This window comes from Pygocentrus nattereri, chromosome 25 (genome assembly GCF_015220715.1).
Source record: "Pygocentrus nattereri isolate fPygNat1 chromosome 25, fPygNat1.pri, whole genome shotgun sequence".
Classification (NCBI taxonomy): Eukaryota; Metazoa; Chordata; class Actinopteri; order Characiformes; family Serrasalmidae; genus Pygocentrus; species Pygocentrus nattereri.
The window spans coordinates 23,325,544-23,349,228 of record NC_051235.1 but is presented as its reverse complement, the minus strand read 5'-3'; the positions used below and the strand labels follow the sequence as shown (position 1 = coordinate 23,349,228).

Below are 23,685 nucleotides of genomic sequence, written 5' to 3'. Positions count from 1 at the left end.
TCCACTCAGGTTCAGCTGTCTCAGCTTTTCTTCCATTTAAAGCTAAACTAGGCTTTAATTTTAACAAATTTATACTGAACGGCAGAAGATTTTTGACAAGAATGCCTTAAATAGTTTTACTTAATACTGCTGTTGATCATCTCACTCACTCAACTCAAGCCCAGAATGTGAAATGTTCAGAACCACACTCAGCAGATGGGCTCGTGGCAGCTCAGCTCATTCAGCACTGACTGAGAGTAAATGAACTCCAAACATTTTGAAAATATTAAGCGCCCAAAGGAAGGTAGGCTGGGGAGAATGACTACACAGAGATGGTAGGTTAAACAAGTTGGAAAGACACGCCTCCTATGTATACCACCAAGAGCCAATAGGAATGATGCAAGTTTTACTCAAGGTTGCATAAAGCTGAGAAGCCTCAACAAACTAACCTGCAATAAGTTGATTTAACTCAAAGATCCCATTTAAATATCCAAAGTTGTCAAAAGTTACGTGAAAAGCATGAGAAGTCCAAATCATTTGAATATAAACCCAACCCTGTCTGTACCCACCTGTAAAGGCAATTTAAATAAAAATAGTGAAGATAAAACACTTCTACCTTAACTCAAAATATGCTAACAAATGACTTTACTCAAAGTGATGGAATTACTATGTCAACAATTCATTTTTGCATGGACTTGAATTTGTCAGATTAAGTTAGTCCAATTTTCTCTAGTATTTAATTTATGTTAACTTAGGCAAAATAATCTTCAGTCTGATCTTAACTAACTTTACCTAAGTAACTAAGGATTATATAAGAAATAGTATGTGTTACTAGATTTGCATTAGTACGTGTAACAGATTAAACAGAGTAAAGTAAACCCCCAAAAAATAGCTTAGTGCAATTGTTACATTTTAGAGCATATGATTTCAAGGTTCATGTGATTCCTGCATTGACGTGAGGAAAATAATGTTATTTAAATATTAATAGTCTCTCTCTCCCTCTCTCTCTCTCTCTCTCTCTCTCTCTCTCTCTCTCGTGATTAACCAGGTGCGGGTCATCATCACAGATGAGAATGATTGTGTCCCAGAGTTCCTGCAGTCCATTTATAGCAAAGATGGTGTTCCTGAGACAGTAACTACAGCAACATCTCTCCTTCAAGGTAAAACCTGTCCTTTGCCAAAACCTTGGCAAAATGTCTGTTCAACCTAAAGAATTTCGAATAGAGTTTAGATTCTCTGGCTTGAGTGTCCACTGATTAAATGCTCTAGCTAACTTCTCAGATCAGAATCAACAACAGATCTGAATAGTGTGATGTTTCACGTGCAAACATAATGAATATTGTTCATTCCTCATGTTAGGCGCTTGAAAGATTTACATACATTTACAAAAAGTTTGTGAGCATGAACTTTTGCAGGAAGGCAGAAGTCACAGTCTCACTGTCAATTTGAAACTACTAACAAAGTTTCTTTTGTTTAAAAGTTTTACAGCTTAAACGTTTCACATTTTTGTCATCTGCTTGACTTTCCTTATCTCAACCACAGTTTCTGTCGTACATAAACAACTTGTTTACAAGTTGATATCTAAGTATAAATCATGATCATGACTGCTGTATTGGTTCACATGTCAAAACCTTTTGCAAAATATTGCCATATCCCTCAATTATGAAAACAATGTCCAGATGATTTTTGTGCAGAAGCGACTGGAGTGAACCCAAATGATACCATTTGTCGCTGCATTTGTGCTGTGCTTTTGGGTAATGGGGTCTTTTAGAAGAGCTTCTTCTCTCCTCAAAGTCAGCATTCATATTTCAGTCAAGCAGTGCAACACCTCTGTATAATACCTTCTGGAATACCAAGGTTAGGTATACACATATAAAGACACACACACACACACACGCGCATACATACTAACACATATACAAATGAACATGAAGGTGTGCATCCTACTTTTCCTTTTCCCCTCTGTTTAACAGCACTTCTGAAGTACTCTGCCACTGACATATCGCTTTCATGTCTCTAAATTGCACATTGAATCTCAGAGCATATTCATTCAGTCTTGAAAGTGCACTTATAACACACAGTGGAAAACACAAGCCTGAGGCAATGAAAAGCCAGAAAAAGAAGCTTCATAGTCTGTGGTAAAATGGGAAGACACACAAAATGAGGAGAGAGAATAGGGGAATAAGACTAGCACAGCTACTGGGGCTAACATGTCTGTTTCATGAGATAGAGAGATAGAAGAAAGGAGAGAGAGAGAGAGAGAGAGGATAAGGAAGAAATTATAAAAAGGAAGAGAGGAGAAGGAGATAAAACGAGTCCAGAAGAAACAGAGAGCGATGGAGAGAAAGAGAGAGATGGAGAGAAGATGCAAGAGAAACAGAGAAAGTAAACATTCTAGAGGGAGATGAGAAAATGGAGAGAAAGAGTGAAAGGAAAGAAAGGAAGAGAGAGAGAAAGAAGAGATAAACCAACTCAGAAAGGTAGAGAAAAAAGAAATTGATATGAGAGAGAGAAAGATAGAGAGAGACAGGAGAGGAAGATGAAGATAGATTGAGACAGAAAAAATGGAGAGAAAGAAGATATAGAGAGACAGAGAGAAAGAGAAGGTGAGAGAGATGGAGAGAAGAGGGTGGGACTGAAAGAAAATAAAGGTGTTAGAGGAAAAAAAAGGAGAGAGTAGAATAGAAGAGAGAGAAAAAAAGGAATGAGAGAGAGGGAAAGAAAGAAGAGGGAGAAATGGAAAGTAGAAGGAGAGAGAGACAGGGAGAAAAAATGGCGTGGGAGAGTGAAAGAGAGAGGGAAAAGAGAGGGGAATAAGGAGAAAGGGAAACAATAAAAATGGAGAAAAAGATTATGGAGACCGAGAAAATGAGAAAGAAAAGAGAGTGAGTAAGAGAGAGAGAGAGAGAGAGAGAGAGAGAGGGAAAGTCACAGAGAGAGAGAGAGAGAGGGAAAGTCACAGAGAGAGAGAGAGAGAGACACATTAAGAGACAAAACAAAAGCTGACGAGCCCAAACAAACAGCTCACGCAGACGCAACATTATGAAAAAGACTCCAAGCAGGCAAACATTAGGCTGTCTCTGCAGAACAAAACCATGACCCTTGACTCACGCTATGGAAAACAAGGTTCTGGCAGACATTTTGAAAGATTAACATGGAGACTGGAGGCAGATTGGGGAAGGTGAAGTGGCGGGATGTTCGGCAGGTGTCCTAGCTGTGCTCAGCAGGTGCGGCTGAAGCGGCATCTGTGTGCGCGGGTGCGTGGGCTTGCTAGCAATTATCCACAGAGCTCAAGAAGTCCCGCATGCTCCGATTAAACACACTCAGAGCAGCAGTGCAAGATACGTTTACGTTACTGTTCCTGAGGTTATTAGTCAAGAATCTGTAATGAATGAGCAGGAAACTGCCTGACAAACATCTGCAGAAATAATCTGCTCAGAATGCTGGTGATAAAGTGCTAGATCTTAGGATGTGTAGCATACATAATTGCAATATTATGGGTTTTACACTGGTATGTAGGATAAGAAAACCATTAAATATGAACATGTGTACATTCCATGTTTTCATGCAGAATTATAATGTTTCTAATTTCCTCTATGCTGCTAATATCTGATTAACCTCTCTGAGAAAACTTAATTCTTTATGTATTTTAATGGCATTTCATTTTATTTTATTTATTTATTTATTTATTTTTTGTGTACTGTGTTATTAAGGAGTAAGAGATTAGAGACTTATCTGTAGGATTAGTGTGGAGGAACAGGAGTACCTGAGTGAACACAGTCAAGCTGACAAGTTCACATTGTGTGACTTTTTGGAGAACATTACATGCCCATGAAAATCTCCTGTGCTCAAGGATTGCGCACATGCAAAGGCATTCAGAACAATAAGAGATAATCAAACAAAGCATGGTAATTCAAGGCTCTTATTAAAGTGTTGGGCCACCACAAGCCACGAGAGCAGCTTCAGTGTGTCTCAGCATGCATTCTACATCTCTGAAACTGTGCTGGAGGGATGGAACACTCTTCTTCCAAAATATATTCCCTCAATTGATGTTCAGATGATTTAAAGCATTGTCTAACAAGTTGATCCTAAATCTCCTGTAGGTGTTGAAATCTCTGACATCTGGTGATGGTGAAGGCATATGAGCATATGAGTTATGACATTTTGACCTTCATGACCTGTGGATGAGGGCACTGCCATCTTCAGGAGACCATTCCCATCAGGATAGACATATTTTATTGTAGGATAAAGACAATGACTTTTATCATTATTATTTTATTTTGTTTTCATTTGCAGTGACCCTCGAAGGGGACAAGTGGACCTACACCAGGCCAGCAAAATGTTCCCCATTTGCTGCGCATGCACTCACCCACTTGTGAAGAATATGATAAAGGATGATATACTATATGGGAAAAAAAACAATTAGGACACTTCTTATTCATAGAATTGAGGTATTCCATTCAGTCCCATTGCCACATGTGTATAAATCAAGCACCAAGTCTGCTTTTACAAACATTAGTAAATGAATGGGTTTTTCTAAAGAGATCATTGAATTTGAGTGTGGTATTGTAATAGGATGTCACTGCTGCAGCACGTCAGTACACAATCCCTCACAATTCCCTCCCACATATTCCACAATCAACTGTGAGTGGTCTTGAATTGTGGAAGAGTTTAGTGGCAGGTGCATAGTGCATAAAAGTCGCCAACGCTCTGCTGACCCAATAACTGCCAATTTTTGAGTTCCAAAGCTGCTCTTGCATTAACATCAGCACAAAAACTATGCACTGGGACCTTCATGGCATGGGTTTCCATGGTTGAGCAGCTGTATGCAAACCAAGCACAATGCCAAGCATCAGATGGAGTGGTGTAAGGCACACTGCCACTGGTCTCTGGAGCAGTGTAAATGTATCCTTTAGAGTGATGAATCATGTTTGGACAAGTCAGGGTTTGGTGAATGGCAGGAGAACCTTACCTGCCTGCCTGCATTGTGGCAAGTATAAAGTTTGTTAAAAGGAGAGATAATGCTGTGGGGTTGTTATTTAGGGGTTGGCCTAGACTCCTTAGCTCCAGTGAATGGAAATTATTTTGGACAATTGTATACTTCCAACTCTGTGGGAACAGTTTTGGGAAGGTCCCTTTAGGTTCCAGTATGACTGAGCCCCAGTGCACAAAGCAAGATCCAGAAAGGCATGGCTGGGTGAGTTTGGTTTAAAAGAACTTGATATCAAACACCTTTGGAATGTACTAGAATGGAAACTGCGAGCCAGGCCCTCTCGTCCAACATCAGTGTCTGACCTCACAAATGCTCTTCTGGATGAATGGACAGAATTTCCCACAGACACACTTTAAAATCTTGTAGAAAGCTTTACAGAGTAGTGGAAGCTGTTATGGCTGCAAAGGGGGTACCAACTCCAAGTTAATGCCTGGGGATTTAGAATGGGATGTCGTAAAAGCTCCTGTAGGTGTAATGTATAGGTGTCCCAAGTATGTATTTGTCTTTGTATTGGAGATTTAGGTTTTGCAACCTTACTCTAATATCTGCTCTATGTAGTTGTGGCGGATTGTTCTTGTTGACACAGTCTGATTATTGACATTCACAATCATCTGGGGAACAGTTGCTCTGCTCTGTAATGCGCGAGTACTGTTGAACTGAATGTGCTCTCACTGAATATGCGCTTTTGACCACCTGTTTCTGATGTCTTTTCCAATGATGAACTCCCTTTTAAAGTCAATTAGATTGTTCCCTTTTGCCATTTTAATTTAAAATTCAGGTCAATCAGGCCTTATTCGAATTTTATACATGCCACAAAACATGACAGGATGTTAATTGTTCAATTGTACCATGCATTACACCTGCACTCATTATGATTCTGTGAAGTGAAAAAAAAGTATTTTTTGCCCTTCTGATTTCTTCTCTTTATGCATGTTTGTCACACTTCTTTGTGTCAGATCTTCAAACGAAATTTAATATAACACAAAGCCAATTAGAGTAAACACAAAATACAGTTTTTAAAGGATCATTTCAGTTATTGGAGGGAAAAAAGTTATACAATGCAAAAGATGAGAAGATTATTGAAATGTAGCATTCTGAAAAGGGTTCTAAAACCATTTCTAAATATCTGGCACTTCAGCTAATCACAGTGAGAGCCGATTTCTCCAAATGGAGAAAACAGTGGAACAGTGATAAATCTTCTAAGAAGTAGCTGGCCCACCAAAATTCCTTCAAGATTACAGGGACAACATGTCCAGAAAGTCACAAAAGAACATAGACAAACATCTAAGGATCTGCAAGCCTCCCTCACTTCAGATAAGGTCAGTATTAATGCTTCCACTATTAGAATGAGACTGGGAAACATGGCATTCTGTGAATGGTAAGTTCTGTGGACAAATGTTCCATTATATCTCACATAGAGCTAACAGCATTGCACAATGAAAATACCATATCAACAAGCAAACATGGTGGTGGTAGTTCCTGCTTCAGGGCATGGGTGACTTGCCATAATTGAAGGGATTGTGACTTTTGCTCTCTACCAGTAAATCCTGCAAGATAAGGTCTGGTCTTCAGTCTGTGATTTGAAGCTCAAGTGTGAAAGCTGTAAGATAGTGATCTGAACCACAAGAGCACTTTAACCTCTGAATGGCTCAGAAGAACCAAAATCAAGGTTTTAGAAAGGCCTAGTCAAAGTTATGGCTTGAACCCTTTTGAGATGTTGCGGCAGGACCTCAAACAGGCAGTTCATCATCAAAAGCCCTTCAGTGTGCTTGGAAAGAAGAAAGGCCAGAGTTCCGGTTGATTTCCATTTATAGGAAGCATGGGGCTATAGCTGATGCTGCTAAAGGTGGCACAACCAGAGACATGCAGGTGTTGCACAACGACTTTCCTTCAATTAAAAAAATATTTTTGTAATTGCCAGTGGTCTGTTTACTAATGTTCTTGAATGAATAAATGTGACAATTCCAAGGCCAGGCTCTGAGTCAGAGGTAAAGCAATGCTGAAATCTTAAGTTATTTAATTTCTTAGAGATTTATGGTATTTAGTGGAGCTTAGCCTTGATTTAAAACTTCATAAATTAATACCTCACCTAACATATTGTCAGTGCTACATTCAGAGACTTTGTCTACTTTGACAGTTTCCCTCTCAGGAGAGGTGGTACATGTGCATGTTCATGTTGGGCCGTAAAAGCTTGGATCTACCTTGTTTTCCATCACTGTGTAAAACAAGGTCCATATGCTTTTATTGCTGCCTGCTGATACTATTGGATCATTTCTGAGGGAGAATATGTGCACATATTCATAAAATTAAGGACTTACTATAGAATTAGTTCATCATAGTCATCATAAGAAATGTGCCTGTACAATTTAAACATATCTGTGAAGTTATTTTATTGCTCAGAATATATAGATGGATTGTGACACGAACAATAAAAAATGACGAATGTTTTAACTTAGATTATTTTCTGTACATTTTAAGACAAATGCAATACCACTATTGAGGAACCACATTACTGTAGACAGTAGTGGATTGTGACCATTAGATCCAAACCTCAATTCAAGCCAAAAATCTATCAAAATGCTAATTTCTGCTAGCATCCCTATGGGATTTGAGTAGTTAGCGTAATGGCAATTTGCAGTATTTTTTTAGCCATTCTAGATTAAACAAAGATATTTAAAGCTATCAAAATACATTGCAAGCTTGTGACGTACTAGCTTATTTTTACACTGCGGCAGTTTCACAGTGACTCTTTCAGTAGAATGGGCTATTATACAGCTGCCACCACTGTTTTCCATTTCTAACAGCCATTGATGATGATACTGCTTGTATTCACAGCCAGTGATGTATCCAGGACCTAGACACTTGACCATGAATGCTTACAGATTTTATATATGATTGCTCTCAAAAATTTCCAACTTGGTTGCTTTTGTTTGTTTTCTACATCTTTTGAACATTAACTAAAAATGAATGGAACAATAGAAATCCTCCAAAATCACTTGAAATAAAACGCTTTAACATTACATTACACTGAAAGTAAAGAACGTTTTTGCTGTCTCCTGTAAAGTTACTATTTTGGAGATAAAAGTTTTTCTCTTTTTCGGATAGCAATGGTAAAAGCATGATTCTATTGAATAAATTAAATAAAATGTGTTTTTCCCTGACATGATTATGGCATAGAAGGCCCTGAGAGTTCCTGTCTGATGGTATATATAAAAAAAGGCAACAATTGATTTTTTTATGGCTCAGAACCGAAGAGTCAGCTGGATATTAAGGTTACGTTAGATTAAAGCTAAAATATAAAAATGTAGTATCATGTTTGTACAGTTACATGGTTTGTCAGCAGTATTTGACAGTTGTATTTCAACGATCTGTTAAATCTTTTCCTCCACTTTCAGAATTAGAGTAATACATTGTAGACTGTAGTCATGTCTTTAGTGCTTAAGCACATATTACATACCCTAAATTCAATCACGATGCTCACGGCGACAACACAATCTCTATAAAACAAATCATTTGAGAATAAAGTCGGATGTCCGTGTTAGGGAAATTGATTGGTGAGCGAAAAATCGTGCAGTTTTAAATCCCAGGTGCTGTGTAATCTTATTAGACCCTGGAGCATAGAATCTCTCATGGACATCAGAATTGTAGATTAAAACATGTAGTGGATGATCAGATGCATTAGAGAGCACACAATGGCATTTAGTGTGCCAAAGAGCAGCCAGGCCCCTTAATCTTGGCAGTTAGTTGAAGTGATCAATACTATGAGATGATGAGATATGTCAGGTGGAGAGCAAACAGGGTTCTAATACACAGAAATACCTCCAGGAATAATTTATTGCTGATTACTGCAGCCCTTTTATCTTTATGAAAAAAATCCATCACGTTGAACAAACATCAGCTTTCACCCAATTTGATCATATCAATTGCATGTTATAAAAAAAGTAAATGCTGTAAATACTCTTACTTTCCTGATTTCGCCCAGCCACCTTAAAATAACAGTTTATGCACATGGGGCAAGATTTGGCCTCTAGTAGAATATTTATGCTGAGCCGCAGTGTTTAATGACAGCCGTTAACTCCATCTAACCTTTTATGCCACGCAGTTGTAAATAAAGCAGCGTCTCTGAAGCACATAATCTATCACATGAAATTCAGCAGAAATAGCTTTTTCATTTAGTGCCGAATCAGGAAAAACTAGCCTCAGAATCCAGAAAATTTACCTCATTTTTTTTTTTTTTTTTTTAATGTTGATTCACAAAGTGACTGCTGTGTGTGCAGCTTCTGATTCTGAGAGCTATGTTGAAGAAAAAAAAAGGCCCACGGCTTATTTGTGCTCCGCCGTAGTTGTCAGATGCAATGAAGCTCACAGCTTGAGACCTTTTGATTGCATGTCAGATTCACTTTGAAATAACCAAATCTTAGTTAAACAGGTGCCAACTGCATACACCCCATCTATTTCCACAAGGAAGCTCAAATATGCATTGATCCTGTTAGCTAATATGTACCTTAGAAGTCTCTGAACCTCCAATTTCCTCACTTCTTCACTCTCTTTTCCATGTCTTCAGCCCCCTCTCCTTCCTCCTGACTTCCTCTCTCTTCTTCCTCTAATCGCACTTTCTCTGTTCTCTCTCTCTCTCTCTCCCTCTCTATCCTTATATCACCTCGTCTCTTCTCTTTCCTTCTCTGCTCTTCTCTTTCTCTTTCTCTGTTCTCTCTCTCTCTCTCTCTCTCTCTCTCTCTCTCTATCCTTATATCACCTCGTCTCTTCTCTTTCCTTCTCTGCTCTTCTCTTTCTCTTTCTCTGTTCTCTCTCTCTCTCTCTCTCTCTCTCTCTCTCTATCCTTATATCACCTCGTCTCTTCTCTTTCCTTCTCTGCTCTTCTCTTTCTTTCTCTGTTCTCTCTCTCTCTCTCTCTCTCTCTCTCTATCCTTATATCACCTCATCTCTTCTCTTTCCTTCTCTGCTCTTCTCTTCTCTTTCTCTTTCTCTGTTCTCTCTCTCTCTCTCTATCCTTATATCACCTCGTCTCTTCTCTTTCCTTCTCTGCTCTTCTCTTCTCTTTCTGTTCTCTCTCTCTCTCTCTCTCTCTCTCTATCCTTATATCACCTCGTCTCTTCTCTTTCCTTCTCTGCTCTTCTCTTCTCTTTCTGTTCTCTCTCTCTCTCTCTGTCCTTGTATCACATTGTCTCTTCTCTTTCCTTCTCTGCTCTTTTTTCTTTTCTGTTCTTCTCTCTCTTTCTACTTCTCTTCTCTCTTTTTCTCTGTTCTCTGCATTTTTATCTTTTCTTTTCTTATTTTCTTTCTGTTCTTTCCTTCTCTGTCTCTCTGACTCTCTCTCTTCTCTTCTCCTCTCTTCTCTTTGTCTGCTTTAAACAGTGTAGTGTACTGTTTAAAAACTAAAGAAAAAGAAATGATTACATTTACATAAGACAGCAAAAACATTTTTGGCTTTTACTGTATGTTAATGAAGCAAGATTTATACCAGCTGATTTTGTACCGTTTAATTAGGTCCATTCATCTTAAAATTCTTACACAATGTAAAAGGCAGCTACTGTGCTCACATGATGTAAAATATTAAAAAGTAGATATGTGGTCCAGGTTTGTACTATTTAACTTTATGACTAAGCGTTTATTTTTTAAATACACACATTATATTGGAAATTAGTGCTGTTACTGGTACTATATAAAGGATGTTCATCCTGTCTTCCTTAAGTGGTTTTCTTATATGTATCTTGTTAGAATGTTACTTACATCTGCATATAAATTGTTGGATTATTACAAAAGGCCTCAGTAACTGCAGTTAAAAATGAGAGAGTTGGCTAACGCTGGTACATTAACATTAAAGTTGATTAATGTGCTTTGTCCCAGATTATGCAAATGCATCATACTACTATTAGGAAGTATTCCAACTGTGATAAAGATATCCTGACTACTAGCTTAGCCACTAATGTGGAGATTAATGAATAAAAAGACATAATATTTGGCTTCAAAGTAGTAATATTAGCTATTTGTCTTCCTTCTGCATTAGTCAGGTAATGGGATGAAAAAAAGCCCCCTTTGACCATTAAGATACTTTATCAGAAGGGGTCTAAACCAGAAAAAAATGATGTATCGATCGATCTATCTATCTATCTATCTATCTATCTATCGATCTATCTATCTATCTATCTATCTATCTATCTATCTGTCTATCTATCTACACAATGTTTAGTTTTTTCCTATTTCAGAGATCAACCAATATCATTTGTCTGAGGTGTTTATCTCTCTCTCTCTCTCCTGTTGTAGTGTCAGCCAGTGACTGTGACTCAGAGCAGAATGCTGATATCACCTACTACACCCTGAGCTCTGACTTCATCATCTCCCCTCATGGCACCATCTTCCCCGCTGGCCCACTGGACTATGAGCGGCCCAACCACCTGTATGAGTTTGTGGTGATGGCTGTGGACAAGGGTGAGGTGCCTCGCACAGGAACGGCCACAGTACGCCTGAGGATGGCCAACGTTAACGATGAGCCACCTGAATTCTCCCAGCCAGTGTGAGTGCTTCTAGAATTTTTTACCACAGCTTTACTGTCATGTGCAAAAGTTTAAACACCCTCAGTCAAAGCCCAGTTCAAGTGAGAATAAGATAACACACTTAAATCTGACATTTTCTTCTGATTTTCTTTCCTTTTTATTTACTGATTTTAACATGTTGGACAGAATAAAATATACATTTATGTACATATACAATATAAATTTTATGTTTGTATTTATTTCCAATACTCGGAATGCACATAAACGATAATTGTGCATTAAAATGTACAGAAGTGTGTTCTCTGTAGATGATGTGTTTACTTATGTTCACTTAAAAAATCAGCAAAACATTTAACTTAACCAGGGTGCCCAAACTTTTTTTGTTTTTCTTTTATTTATGATCACTGTGATCCTCATGAAGCTATCACAATCTTGTAGTGATTGTTTTTATATTTAATACTCAGTAGGTGCAGTTATCAGCAGCCAAACAAAAACATCATTATTTATTTTTCACTTGTAGATTATTTACAGAAGCAAAACATTGTTTTGAAACTGTGGAAGCATCGTTCATCCAGGTACAGACAATGGAAATATACCCACAAATGTAGTTTTAATGTCCAATTGTGCACTTTAAAGATGTTTTTCACAGGTTAAAAGTATGCATTTGTACCTTTTCATAACGTGACGTTTTAAAAGAGAACAATAAAATAAAAGCCTGGAGATGAGGCGGGGTGTGTGGAGTCAATACAGCTTAGAAAATATCATTTCAGTGGATTATGGTACAGTTATGTTCCCTGACTAAATGTACTGAGATGTACCCTTGAGGGTCCCACCCCAGTGGCAACAGGGGTACTGACCCAGTGTCAGTTGCATACCCTTATTTCTTAGAGTGTATTTGTGCTTGTAGGTACACACTATTTTATTATGACATGAAGAAGACTACGAAAAAGTAGTTTTTACAATTGCATTCAAATTTTATAGCATAATGAATACGAATACAGTGACTGATAGCTAGCTTTGAAGTTATTATTCATAATATTTTGGTCTTGGCCAGAGAAAGTTTTACTGTTTCCTATGTGTGGTGAGTAAACACATTCACGGTAGCAATGCAACTGTTGCGTTCCAGAATTTGACCAGCCTGCCAACTCCCAGAATCCCTTGAAAGCACAGCTGCTCAAGTCCATGCTGCTGATTCTGTTGTTCCATGTGCTGCTACAACATAAAGCCATGAAAGCAATTGACCCCTGGAGAGTGCAGAGGCCTCCAGCATTGCCACAATTTACTTCATATCAGCCTGGCCTGCTGCTCTGCTGCTGGACTTGGCTCATCCAGCCTGGATGCTCTAGCCTTTGCGTGTCACTGCATTGCTGCAGCACTGGGCCTCTCTTTAGCTTTTGGCTTTGTTGTGCCGTGTTGCACTGTTAGTGCTATTTTCCTCTTCTTGTTGGGCCGGCCATGGCCTTTGGCTCTTTTAATTGGCCAATTTTCTGGCGGCATGCTCAGTGAAGCAGCGAGGCAGGTTCAGTCAGCCATGCATTCAGCCGTGGAGATAGCAATGAGAGACACAGAAAGAGAAAGTTTTGTGCATGTAAGCCTGCTATATTTGCATCTGACTATCTAGCTGTCTTTTCAAATGTCTGTCATGATTTTGTATGCTTGTATGTATGTGGCACAAGCAGTGCTGGCCTGCCTCATCTGCTCTGCATCCTCTAAAGCTTGAGACGATACCTGACTACTTGCATTTGGAAGTCATTTATTTATATACACTGCTCAAAAAAATAAAGGGAACACTTAAACAACACAATATAACTCCAAGTAAATCAAACTTCTGTGAAATCAAACTGTCCACTTAGGAAGCAACACGGATTGACAATCAATTTCACTGCTATTGTGGAAATAGAATAGAAAACAGGTGGAAATTATTGGCAATTAGCAAGACACACTCAATAAAGGAGTGGTTCTGCAGGTGGGGACCACAGACCACTTCTCAGTACCTTTCTGCTTCCTGGCTGAGGTTTTGGTCACTTTTGAATGTTGGTGGTGCTTTCACACTCGTGGTAGCATGAGACGGACTCTACAACCCACACAAGTGGCTCAGGTAGTGCGGCTCTTCCAGGATGGCACATCAATGCGAGCTGTGGCAAGAAGGATTGCTGTGTCTGTCAGCGTAGTGTCCAGAGGCTGGAGGTGCTACCAGGAGACAGGCCAGTACACCAGGAGACGTGGAGGAGGCCGTAGGAGGGCAACAACCCAGCAGCAGGACCGCTACCTCCGCCTTTGTGCAAGGAGGAACAGGAGGAGCACTGCCAGAGCCCTGCAAAATGACCTCCAGCAGGCCACAAATGTGCATGTGTCTGCAGAAACTGACTCCATGAGGATGGTATGAGGGCGCGACGTCCACAGATGGGGGTTGTGCTCACAGGCCAACACTGTGCAGGATGCTTGGCATTTGCCAGAGAACACCAGGATCGGCAAATTCGCCACTGGCGCCCTGTGCTCTTCACAGATGAAAGCAGGTTCACACTGAGCACATGTGAGAGACGTGACAGAGTCTGGAGACGATGTGGAGAGCGATCTGCTGCCTGCAACATCCTTCAGCATGACCAGTTTGGCAGAGGGTCAGTAATGGTGTGGGGTGGCATTTCTTTGGAGGGCCGTACAGCCCTCCATGTGCTTGCCAGAGGTAGCCTGACTGCCATTAGGTACCAAGATGAGATCCTCTGACCCCTTGTGAGACCATATGCTGATGCGGTTGGCCCTTGGTTCCTCCTAATGCAGGACAATGCTAGACCTCATGTGGCTGGAGTGTGTCAGCAGTTCCTGCAAGATGAAGGCATTGAAGCTATGGACTGGCCCGCCCGTTCCCCAGACCTGAATCCGATTGAGCACATCTGGGACATCATGTCTCGCTCCATCCACCAATGCCATGTTGCATCACAGACTGTCCAGGAGTTGGCGGATGCTTTAGTCCAGGTCTGGGAGGAGATCCCTCAGGAGACCATCTGCCACCTCATCAGGAGCATGCCCAGGCATTGTAGGGAGGTCATACAGGCATGTGGAGGCCACACACAATACTGAGCCTCATTTTGACTTGTTTTAAGGACATTACATCAAAGTTGGATCGGCCTGTCGTGTGTTTTTCCACTTTAATTTTGTGTGTGACTCCAAATCCAGGCCTCCATTGGTTAATAAATTTGATTTCCATTGATGATTTTTGTGTGATTTTGTTGTCAGCACATTCAACTTTGTACAGAACAAAGTATTCAATGAGAATATTTCATTCATTCAGATCTAGGATGTGTTGTTTGAGTGTTCCCTTTATTTTTTTGAGCAGTGTATTTTTTAATTTATTAGGTTCTTGTATAGTTCAAATTTCATGACCAAGTTTCATAGCCTTTCACATTTAATGGGCATTTTTTGCAACATAGTACAATGCAATATGATGTATTACTACGGAGCCCTGCTGGTGACATCCCATATAAATAAAAATTAAGTTAGTAAGGTGTGGAAATGAGAGCTTTACTAAATCATGGCCATGCATTAGGATCTTTTTCCTAGGCCTTACAAAGTCATGGCCACACATTAAAAGCTCATTCCCATGCCTTACTAAGTCATGGTCACATGTAAAGATCTTGTTCCCATATCTACCAAGTCATGGCTGTGAATTATCTTCTTCTTATGCATTACTAAGACATGGCCATGACTTAATGATTTTGTTCCCATGCCTTACTTTTTGTCCATGCATTATTTTTATTTATATAGGATGTCATCAGCAGGGATCCATACATTACACTACAACATCATACAGAAAACATAATGTGATATTCTTTCGTATGTTATGCAGTGCAGTAGTTTACCATACCATATAATGGAAAGAGAAATGGCACAAAGTGTTGCAATACTATATGATACATTGGAAAAGTATGCTCTACAGTATGAAATGATAGAATACATATTATGATATGATACGGTACCATGCCCTAGAACCATACCATACAATGCAATACTATACAATGTAATATAATGCAATGGCATACCATATTAAACCATACCATATCATATCATACAATACCATATCACACAATAAAATACCATACCATGTCACACAGTGAAATGTGATATGATGCAATGTGATGTAATATGGTATGATACAATCCCGGTAAAATTACTTTATTTGTTGATTTATTGTATCATACTATAAGGTACCATACTGAACTGTACTATATTGTACTGTACCTTATCATAACATACAGTACCACAACATACCATATGAAACATGATATAATATCATGTGTTACAATATATCATGATTTGATATATGAAACAATGCATATGCTACATATAGTCTTATGCAAATTATTGCTGAAAATTGGAGGAAGGGGGGATTTGTCCAAAATCTATAGCACAATATTTATTTATTTATTTATTTATTTATTTATTTATGTGTTTGTTTGTTTGTTTTTATTTTGAGGAAAATGCCCTGTTGAAGTTTGTTGTCTGTAGAAGATATGGTCTCTCTGTAGATCACATGCACAACAAACTTTATAAAGTCTATACATTGGTTTCACATTCAAATGCAAAAGTCATTGATGACAAAAGTCAAAGAGGCCTTTTGAAAAATATTTTTTCCAAATGTCTTGCTAATTGAGCAATCTCACTAAATTAGGAAGAACCGGTTAAACTTACAGGATATACCATATGGCATATCGAGGCGATGTTCATCCTTTAAAACAGAGACTCTGCTTTGGGTTTATTATCTTCTTCCTCTCTATTTGATTAAATTAAATACTTTTTAATTGAGTATTCTTAGGAAACATTCATATAGTTGACACAATGTCTGAGGCCAGCATTACAGCCTAAAGTTTATCCAGACTAAACCCTTTGGGATGTTGTTAGGAATGTGGACTTACTCTTAGTCACTTATTTTCTGGTTGGTGGTTGGCAGAATCGGGTCGAGTTTGGACAGAATTTAAAAACTTGATGGATTCAAAACTTGCTGCCATATCTTTAGCTGGATCTGACTCTGGCAGAATATTGTCAGGCTGTTCTCATTTGGATCTAGACTTCAGACCAGATTAAAGCTTTGCTCCAGTCTGCTGAACAAATCATTAGAATGAATTCTGGAAGGGTGCATTAGTGCAGTAGGGTAGAGTGGCACTATTGACTTTCTCCCCCTCAGCCCCACACCTGTCCCATTGGATCTATCCTACTCTGCACTTCTTCGCCTCTGCTTTTTAAACCCCAGCCCAGTGCACGTTCATTATCCTCCTCAGACTTGCGCTCCTCAGCAGCTGGAACTGTATGTGTAGAGCAGTAATTGAGCACAAATCGCAACGTCTGTCGTCGCTGTTTGTTCCATTCGGCCTGGCTAATTTGCCGCAGCCTTCCGCCACGAGACGCTACGGCTCATCCAGTAAGACGGAAAATAAGCCTTGTCACTCAGGCTGCTTTTTCTGCACTACATCATTACTGGAGCTGTTCGTTTTTGAGCCGACCTGAATGGAGACAAAACAAGTCAGAGAGGCTGAGTGATGTTTGTAAAAGGGATGAGATGGGCTGCAACAGTCTGTTGACACGTACAAGACCCATGGAGCACGATAATGAGCGCAAGTATGTCAGTCCGCAGACTTGTTGTGATTTATTTCGGGGATAGACCTCAGGCTTAACATATCATTAGCAACTCAAGGGGCTAATTGAATGTGTTTTTTATTTTTTTAGTTACTTAGGAATAGCTTCTATTAGAGTCTGCTACACTAGGCTAGCTAATTTGGTCATCACTGACTTAATATGCTTTGTTAGCCTTTAAAATGTTGGGCAGCAAGAGTTACGGGGTGGCTGAACAATAAGATTGATGGTTGGGATAATGAGCAAAAATGAAATAGGGAGAAAGCAGCACAGACGTGACCCTGTTTATTGACTGGCACACCTTCTCAACGCAAAAATGTCGGCACCCCGTCATTCCTGGTTGTCAGTCACCATCGCCGAACCTGTCACCTACCTTGTTGTCATGGCAACTGGCTGCGGAGGGAGGCGAGTGCGTCTGTTTGCTTTTGTTTTTGTTGTTGTTAAGGTGTGACAGGCGATCAGCGAGGTTGCGCTAGATACATGTGCACGGGACAAGCTCTTTGACTCCCTCATGTGTGCAAGTGAGTGAGTGATCCCCGGCTTTTGAGGCTGATGACAAATTACAGGTCGCACCGCGTCACCCCTGTGATGGGTGTTGGTGTGCGCCGACAGGGTGAGAAGAGGCGAGCGGCAGCGTTTCCACGGAGACGACATACATCACCCACATGAAACGCCCGTCGCCGCGCCTCTGTTAGCTATCAGTCAGCATTGTGCCATTCAGGATGACAGATTCAAACGCTCCCCCTCGCACTTTCAAACTCTGTCAAAAACTTCTATCCATCTTTATAGCTGTCTCTTTCTGTCTTCTGATTGCCATCCTCTCATCACTCTTAAGCTTTCAACCCTTTTCATCTATCATCTTCCATCTCTCTTTTTTTGATTTCCATCTCTTTTTCATACCCTTCCATCTGTCTCTCTCCTTCTGTCACTTTCTTTTGCATGCTCTTTCTCTCACTCTCTTTCTGTCTTTCTGTCTGACTGTATCTCTTCCTGTATCTCCATCTTTCATTTTTTCTTCACGCTGACTGAGATTAATGGTTGAATTTGGCTCTGAAAAGCCAAGCTTTTATTTTGTTTTTCGGGTTACAACTTGGACCAACAGATAGTAAGATGCATCCATCACTTGAGACATCTGTTGATTACAAATTCCTTCCCTCAAGAAGAATTCAGTGAAGAGAAGGATTATTTTGTGAAAATATGAAAAAGAAAGGTGCCAAAATTGTTCTTTGGAGTGATGTAATGGAAGAATTGCCTTTAGTTTCCCAATGAACCTTTCAGTAGGTGGTTCTTTGAAGAAGAATTCTGCCAATCTTTGTCTATTTTCTGGGAGTGGTTTGACATGAAATAGTGCAGAGTGTGGAGAAACTTAACTCCAGGGGTCCCAGTGGCAAAATTATAGAGGGCTGGTGCACATCACAACCATCAATGAATGACATTTAACTGACATATAACAGCTCATATACATTAGACTTTTATAAACCACAGCACTGTATGCTACATTTATCCTGGTCTATAGTCTTAATAGAGGAATATTGAGGATATCAAAAGGAAATACATTACGTTGTGCCTTGTTCATGTATCTTCTGCTTGCAGGATCATACCAACATCTAATGTGCATTTAAATTGACATTTTAAAGACAGTTGAGCTTCAGTAATAACATGAACCCACGAAGCCTGGTAAAAAATGAAAGCGACTTGATTAAATCTTCCGACAGAGGACTTGCTCCATGTGCACATCCATGTTGGAAGCAGTAAAACCATTTGATCAATTTCTCGATGTAGAACCTCTATGAACTTTCTATGTGCTCCTGTGTTTTTTATCACTGAATAAAAGATGCAAGAGCTTTTCTTGTTGTTTGTTTTTTAGAGCTATTTTTTGAGCTCATTCAGAGCTCAGATTGGATAAAAACCTAGTATTGATTACTGATTGAGTGGTGAGATTTCTATTCCTATTTATGTGGAGTTTTTTTTTGTTCAAAGTGGTAGTTTGTGACACATTTTCTGGATGCTTTGTGGGGATATCAGCTAATTACATAGTGTTGATATGCAGAAAAAGTAGCAGTTAGCTTGATATTTTGACTTTGACTTTGTCATCATCAACTTTTGGTGAAATTACACTTTGTTTTTGTTTACACCAGGATGACACCAGGATACCTTTAATATGGGAAACTTTATATGCCTTTTTTTGGCCCACCAAACCTGTTTTTAACCCATTAAAAAGAATTAATAAAATAAAATAAATTATGAAGCTTGCCTGTGAGTAGTATCCTTCAACTGTTAATAATGGTTTGATAAAATTTAGGCTATTAAACTGAATACTGCTTGGCTGTATTGAGAGAGGAATCAGGCTGAGGGGACACAATGAGTGATACTGTTTTTAAGTGAGTGAGTGATACTGTTTTGATCCCACAACCGGGGAAATTCCATCTCCGCATTTAACCCATCCATGCAAGTGAACCACCACACACACACTAGGGGGCAGTGAGCACACTTGCCCGGAGCGGTGGGCAGCCCTATCCACGGCGCCCGGGGAGCAATTGGGGGTTAGGTGTCTTGCTCAAGGACACCTCAGTCATGGACTGTCGGCACTGGGGATTGAACCGGCAACCTTCCGGTCACAGGGCCAGTTCCCTAACCTCCAGCCCACGAATGGCCACCCATGGCAAGCCAGGCCCCCTAATGCCCTCCCATGGTGCCAGAGCTCTGTTGCAATATCTACCGTTGAAGAAAAATAATAATAACAAAGCTAGCATAACTTTAGGACAGTGTTCATAAGTCTTCATGGCACATAAATTGTCATTTTGCCCAAAAAAGTGTCATGACAAAACCCACTGTTAGATAATATCGATGTTATCTGGCATGGGTGTTACATCGACTTGACCTCAAAGCCGACAAAAGCAGACTTTTTGACAGACAACGCCTTTGGAAATAAACCTTTATAATTGTTTATGCATGTTTATGTCAGTTATTATAAGCTTACATAGGTGTCATGGATGCTTATGAACACTACCCTACAGCAAGGTGAAAAAAATTTTTTAAAAATGGCATGATCTTGTCTGCCTTTCTTTAATAAATATATTTAGGTCTTTCTTGCAATTGTAATGTAAACCAATGTGTTATTTGTGACCATTTCATGTAGTAGCTTTTTTGATGCTTTTAGAAGCATAAAAGGCTTGTTTTCACTGCCACTATGAACAATTCTGACTTAGTAAGTTCCACTACAGTGAAACATTTCATATAAAATCATCAAACAGAGACTTCTTTACATCTTGTACCTGCTCACCATGGCCAATATCAATTCATTTTCCTGTACTTAGCAAAGGAACAGAGAGCCCACTGACCTAAAGCACATCTATAAAAGAAGCCTGTTGAGAAGTTTTCTATGGTAACGCTCCCAAGAACCCTTTGGGCACCTGTGTTTTTGAGAGTGTTGGATGCCTTGGAAGCCTAAATTACCCAATTAAAATGGTCTACTGCAGCTTGTCCATTGCTCACTTTGACTACAAATACTTGCAGCTGAATCTGTAGTTCTGCCGATTAATCAGTTTTGTTGAGTCCTTGGTTGAAGCTGGCAGAATTCCCTTCCCCAACAGCACTCAAACCCTCAGCCTCTCTGTATATTCTGACCTACTAAGCACGGATCACACCAGCAGTCCATCAGAGCCCCATTCGCACTTGACCTTTATCAGCTATGATGGACTATCTGGCTCTTCCTCAGATGAAGAAGAAATGCTTTCAGTGCTGTCCCCTACAACATGCTTCTCCCCGTGAGAGCTGCCAGAGCTGGATAAATGAAATCTTTGAGGCTGAATGAGAACAAATAGAGGGCAGTAGGTGAGGGAGTTCATCACAGTTAGTCTCTCAGTGGCTTCTTCTCTTGCTGTCTTTCCTACTTCTTTTTAATACCTTTGTTCAGAAAATCTGCGGGGGTGGAATGCTAAACGACAACATGCTGTGCAGATGTGGGAGCCATATTTGTCTCTCAGTCATTAGTTGATGTTCCATCAAAAGGAGAATAAGTAGGAGAAGTGATAAGCAAGAAAGTCTTGGGGGAAATGTGGTGTTGATTTTTTATTGTTTTTTTTTGTTGGGGCATGACGTCATAAGATTCACTTCAGTCATCTGAGCCCACTAGTCCAGACATTCATTCAGCATTGAGGGATCTGCGAGAGAACGTGTGTTACGTGTCTCTTTTTCTCAAATGACTGAATAACTTGCCAACTTTGGTCTTGTTCAGAAAAAGGAAAAGCCAGTGTGTCTGATGGTTTTTGTTCTTTGTTCACTTTTTTTTCTTCAATTAACTTTCAGAAGTCAACTTCCAGTCAATATTATGCTTATATTTGACATAAGATTAGATATTTTAATTATGATTTGAAATGGCTATTGTTGTGCGTAGGGTTTTGTTTTGTTGAAAGAAATAAATAGAAAACATCAGAAGTGCAAATATATTTAGTAATTCTTGTCATAGGATTTCACTAAAGAATTTCTCAACAGGCAAATGTAAATTCAATCTTAATGAAATAGTTTGACAAAAAAAAAATCAAAACAGTCGATGTTTGTTCTCCAAATATTGCCTCTTTAGTTTAGTGCTTTAGTTACATGGCCAAGTTCATTTCTTTTTACACACTTCTTTAACCTAAAAATAGTCTAACCAGTTTGCATTTTGTCTTTACTGGTATTCCATGAAGCTGCTTTGTGACAACATCAGTTGTAAAAAAGTGCTATACAAATAAATTTGATTTGAATTTGATGAATAATAAGCCTTAGTATATAATAAGTCTGGGATTTTAAGGGCTTAATGTTGTTAGCATACAAGTTAATAGTCACCCAAATCTGTTCAGCACAGTACCTGTTGTTTGCATTCAGCTCATTAAAGTTTCGTTAATTTTTATAATTCACAATTAGGTTAGAATTTGTCCTACACCACACTGACGTTTGTGTGAACTTATGAAGACCTGGATGCATTTAATGAGGTTGAGAAATGTTTTTATTGAAAAGATTTGGGTGACTATTGACTTGTAACCTATTAGATTTAAAATAAAGAAGATGTTCAGATAACCAGCTTTAATTCAAGGGTATGTATGTCCATGCCAGATGAACTGTGCAAGAATTATGGACCTTTTTATTCAACCCACTTCAAGGAACCATACGTAATTGAATAATTGGCTGCTCCGTTGTTTCTTGGTCAGCTGTGTGCTGCAGTATCATTTGCTCATGTTGTGTTCAAGAGCACAAACAAAAACATTAGAATCAATTGTAAATGTGTATTCATCTAGTGTCTATTACTGTTATCTCTCAGTGTTGTGTTTCTTTGTCATTTTGCTGCCTATTTATGCCCAGTCAGGGAGCAGCAAGTGGTTGAGTGCCTAGTCCAAAGGCACACTCAGTGAGTCCTGGGATTTCAACCCACAATCTTCCCATGCCTGATTCACCTTTCATACCATTAGAACTGTTTCCACAGAAGGCCACAGTAGTGGCTTAACAAAGACTTGCAATCATAAAGGAAAAGCCCTTTTCAACTCTTGAACAGGTCAACAACATTCTTCAGGATGTAGTCACAGATGTATCAAAGATGACCATAAAGAGATGAATGAAACACTAGTAAACCGTTTGGACAGAAAGGCTAGGTTACAAAAAAGCCTGTAGAGGTCTGAGACATGGTTCTTATAGAGAAATTAGACAAAGATGAACCTGTGCCAAACTGAGGGAAATCAGAAAGTGTGGAGAACAACAGGACCCAGTGCAAAACATCTAATTTATAAAACATATTGAAAGTGGCATATATGGATGCAGAGACCTTGTGTTTATTGATGACATTGTTTTAGATAAAAGAAACATGGCAAATTCTGAAGTATTAAGAAGTGTCTTAGAAGCTCAGCTCCAAAACACATTAGACACAATGCCTTAAAACACATTAGATGATGAATCACCTTGCAGTTTTCAGGGTCTAAATATGCAAAGTTCTTGATTGGTTGAGTTAGTCACCTGACCTGAGTCCTATTAAGCATGGCTTTCACTTAGTAATAGTAGAAAACGTTGCTGATATGAACAGGAATCACAGTTGTTGCATACAGGCCTAGCCGGGCATCACCAGGGAAGATATCCAGTGCCTGGTGATGTCCATGGGAGGGAAACTTTGACTACAGTAGACTCCAACCTCGTACTGAACATGGCCATTTTGTAAATGTTCTCCTACTAAGGGTGGCGTTCTGCATTTTACCCACTGAGGTACTACCCCATGATTTCATTTTGAATACAAAGTGCTGGAATTCAGTATAAAAACACCAGAAATCAATATGTATGTGCTTGTATGTGTATGTGCCTTCTTGACTGATGGTCCAGGTTGACACTGCTAAACAACACCAAGCATTAAAACCGTCACTGCCTTGCAGGGCAGCAGGACATATGCTGCCAACAGCAAAGACATTTACCCTCATACTATTCATAATGTCTAGTAATGGCAGTATGCTTGAGTGGCAGTGAGCGTATGCTGTTATTTAGGGTTTAAGAATAATTGCACATGGGTTAACAATTTGCCAGGAGCGATCGCTACTGCAGAACATTTGTTCTGAC

The 23,685-nt window shown here is 39.4% G+C and overlaps 1 protein-coding gene across 1 annotated transcript in view; it reads left to right on the top strand.

Moving 5' to 3' along the window:
• si:ch211-186j3.6 (neural-cadherin) overlaps positions 1–23,685 on the top strand; it is a 374,937-nt gene that overhangs the window by 157,401 nt on the left and 193,851 nt on the right. Inside the window, exons 5-6 of the mRNA XM_017723303.2 lie at positions 1,028–1,139; positions 11,258–11,507. Coding sequence (XP_017578792.1) covers positions 1,028–1,139; positions 11,258–11,507 — 362 coding nt within the window. The remainder of the gene's footprint in view (positions 1–1,027; positions 1,140–11,257; positions 11,508–23,685) is intronic.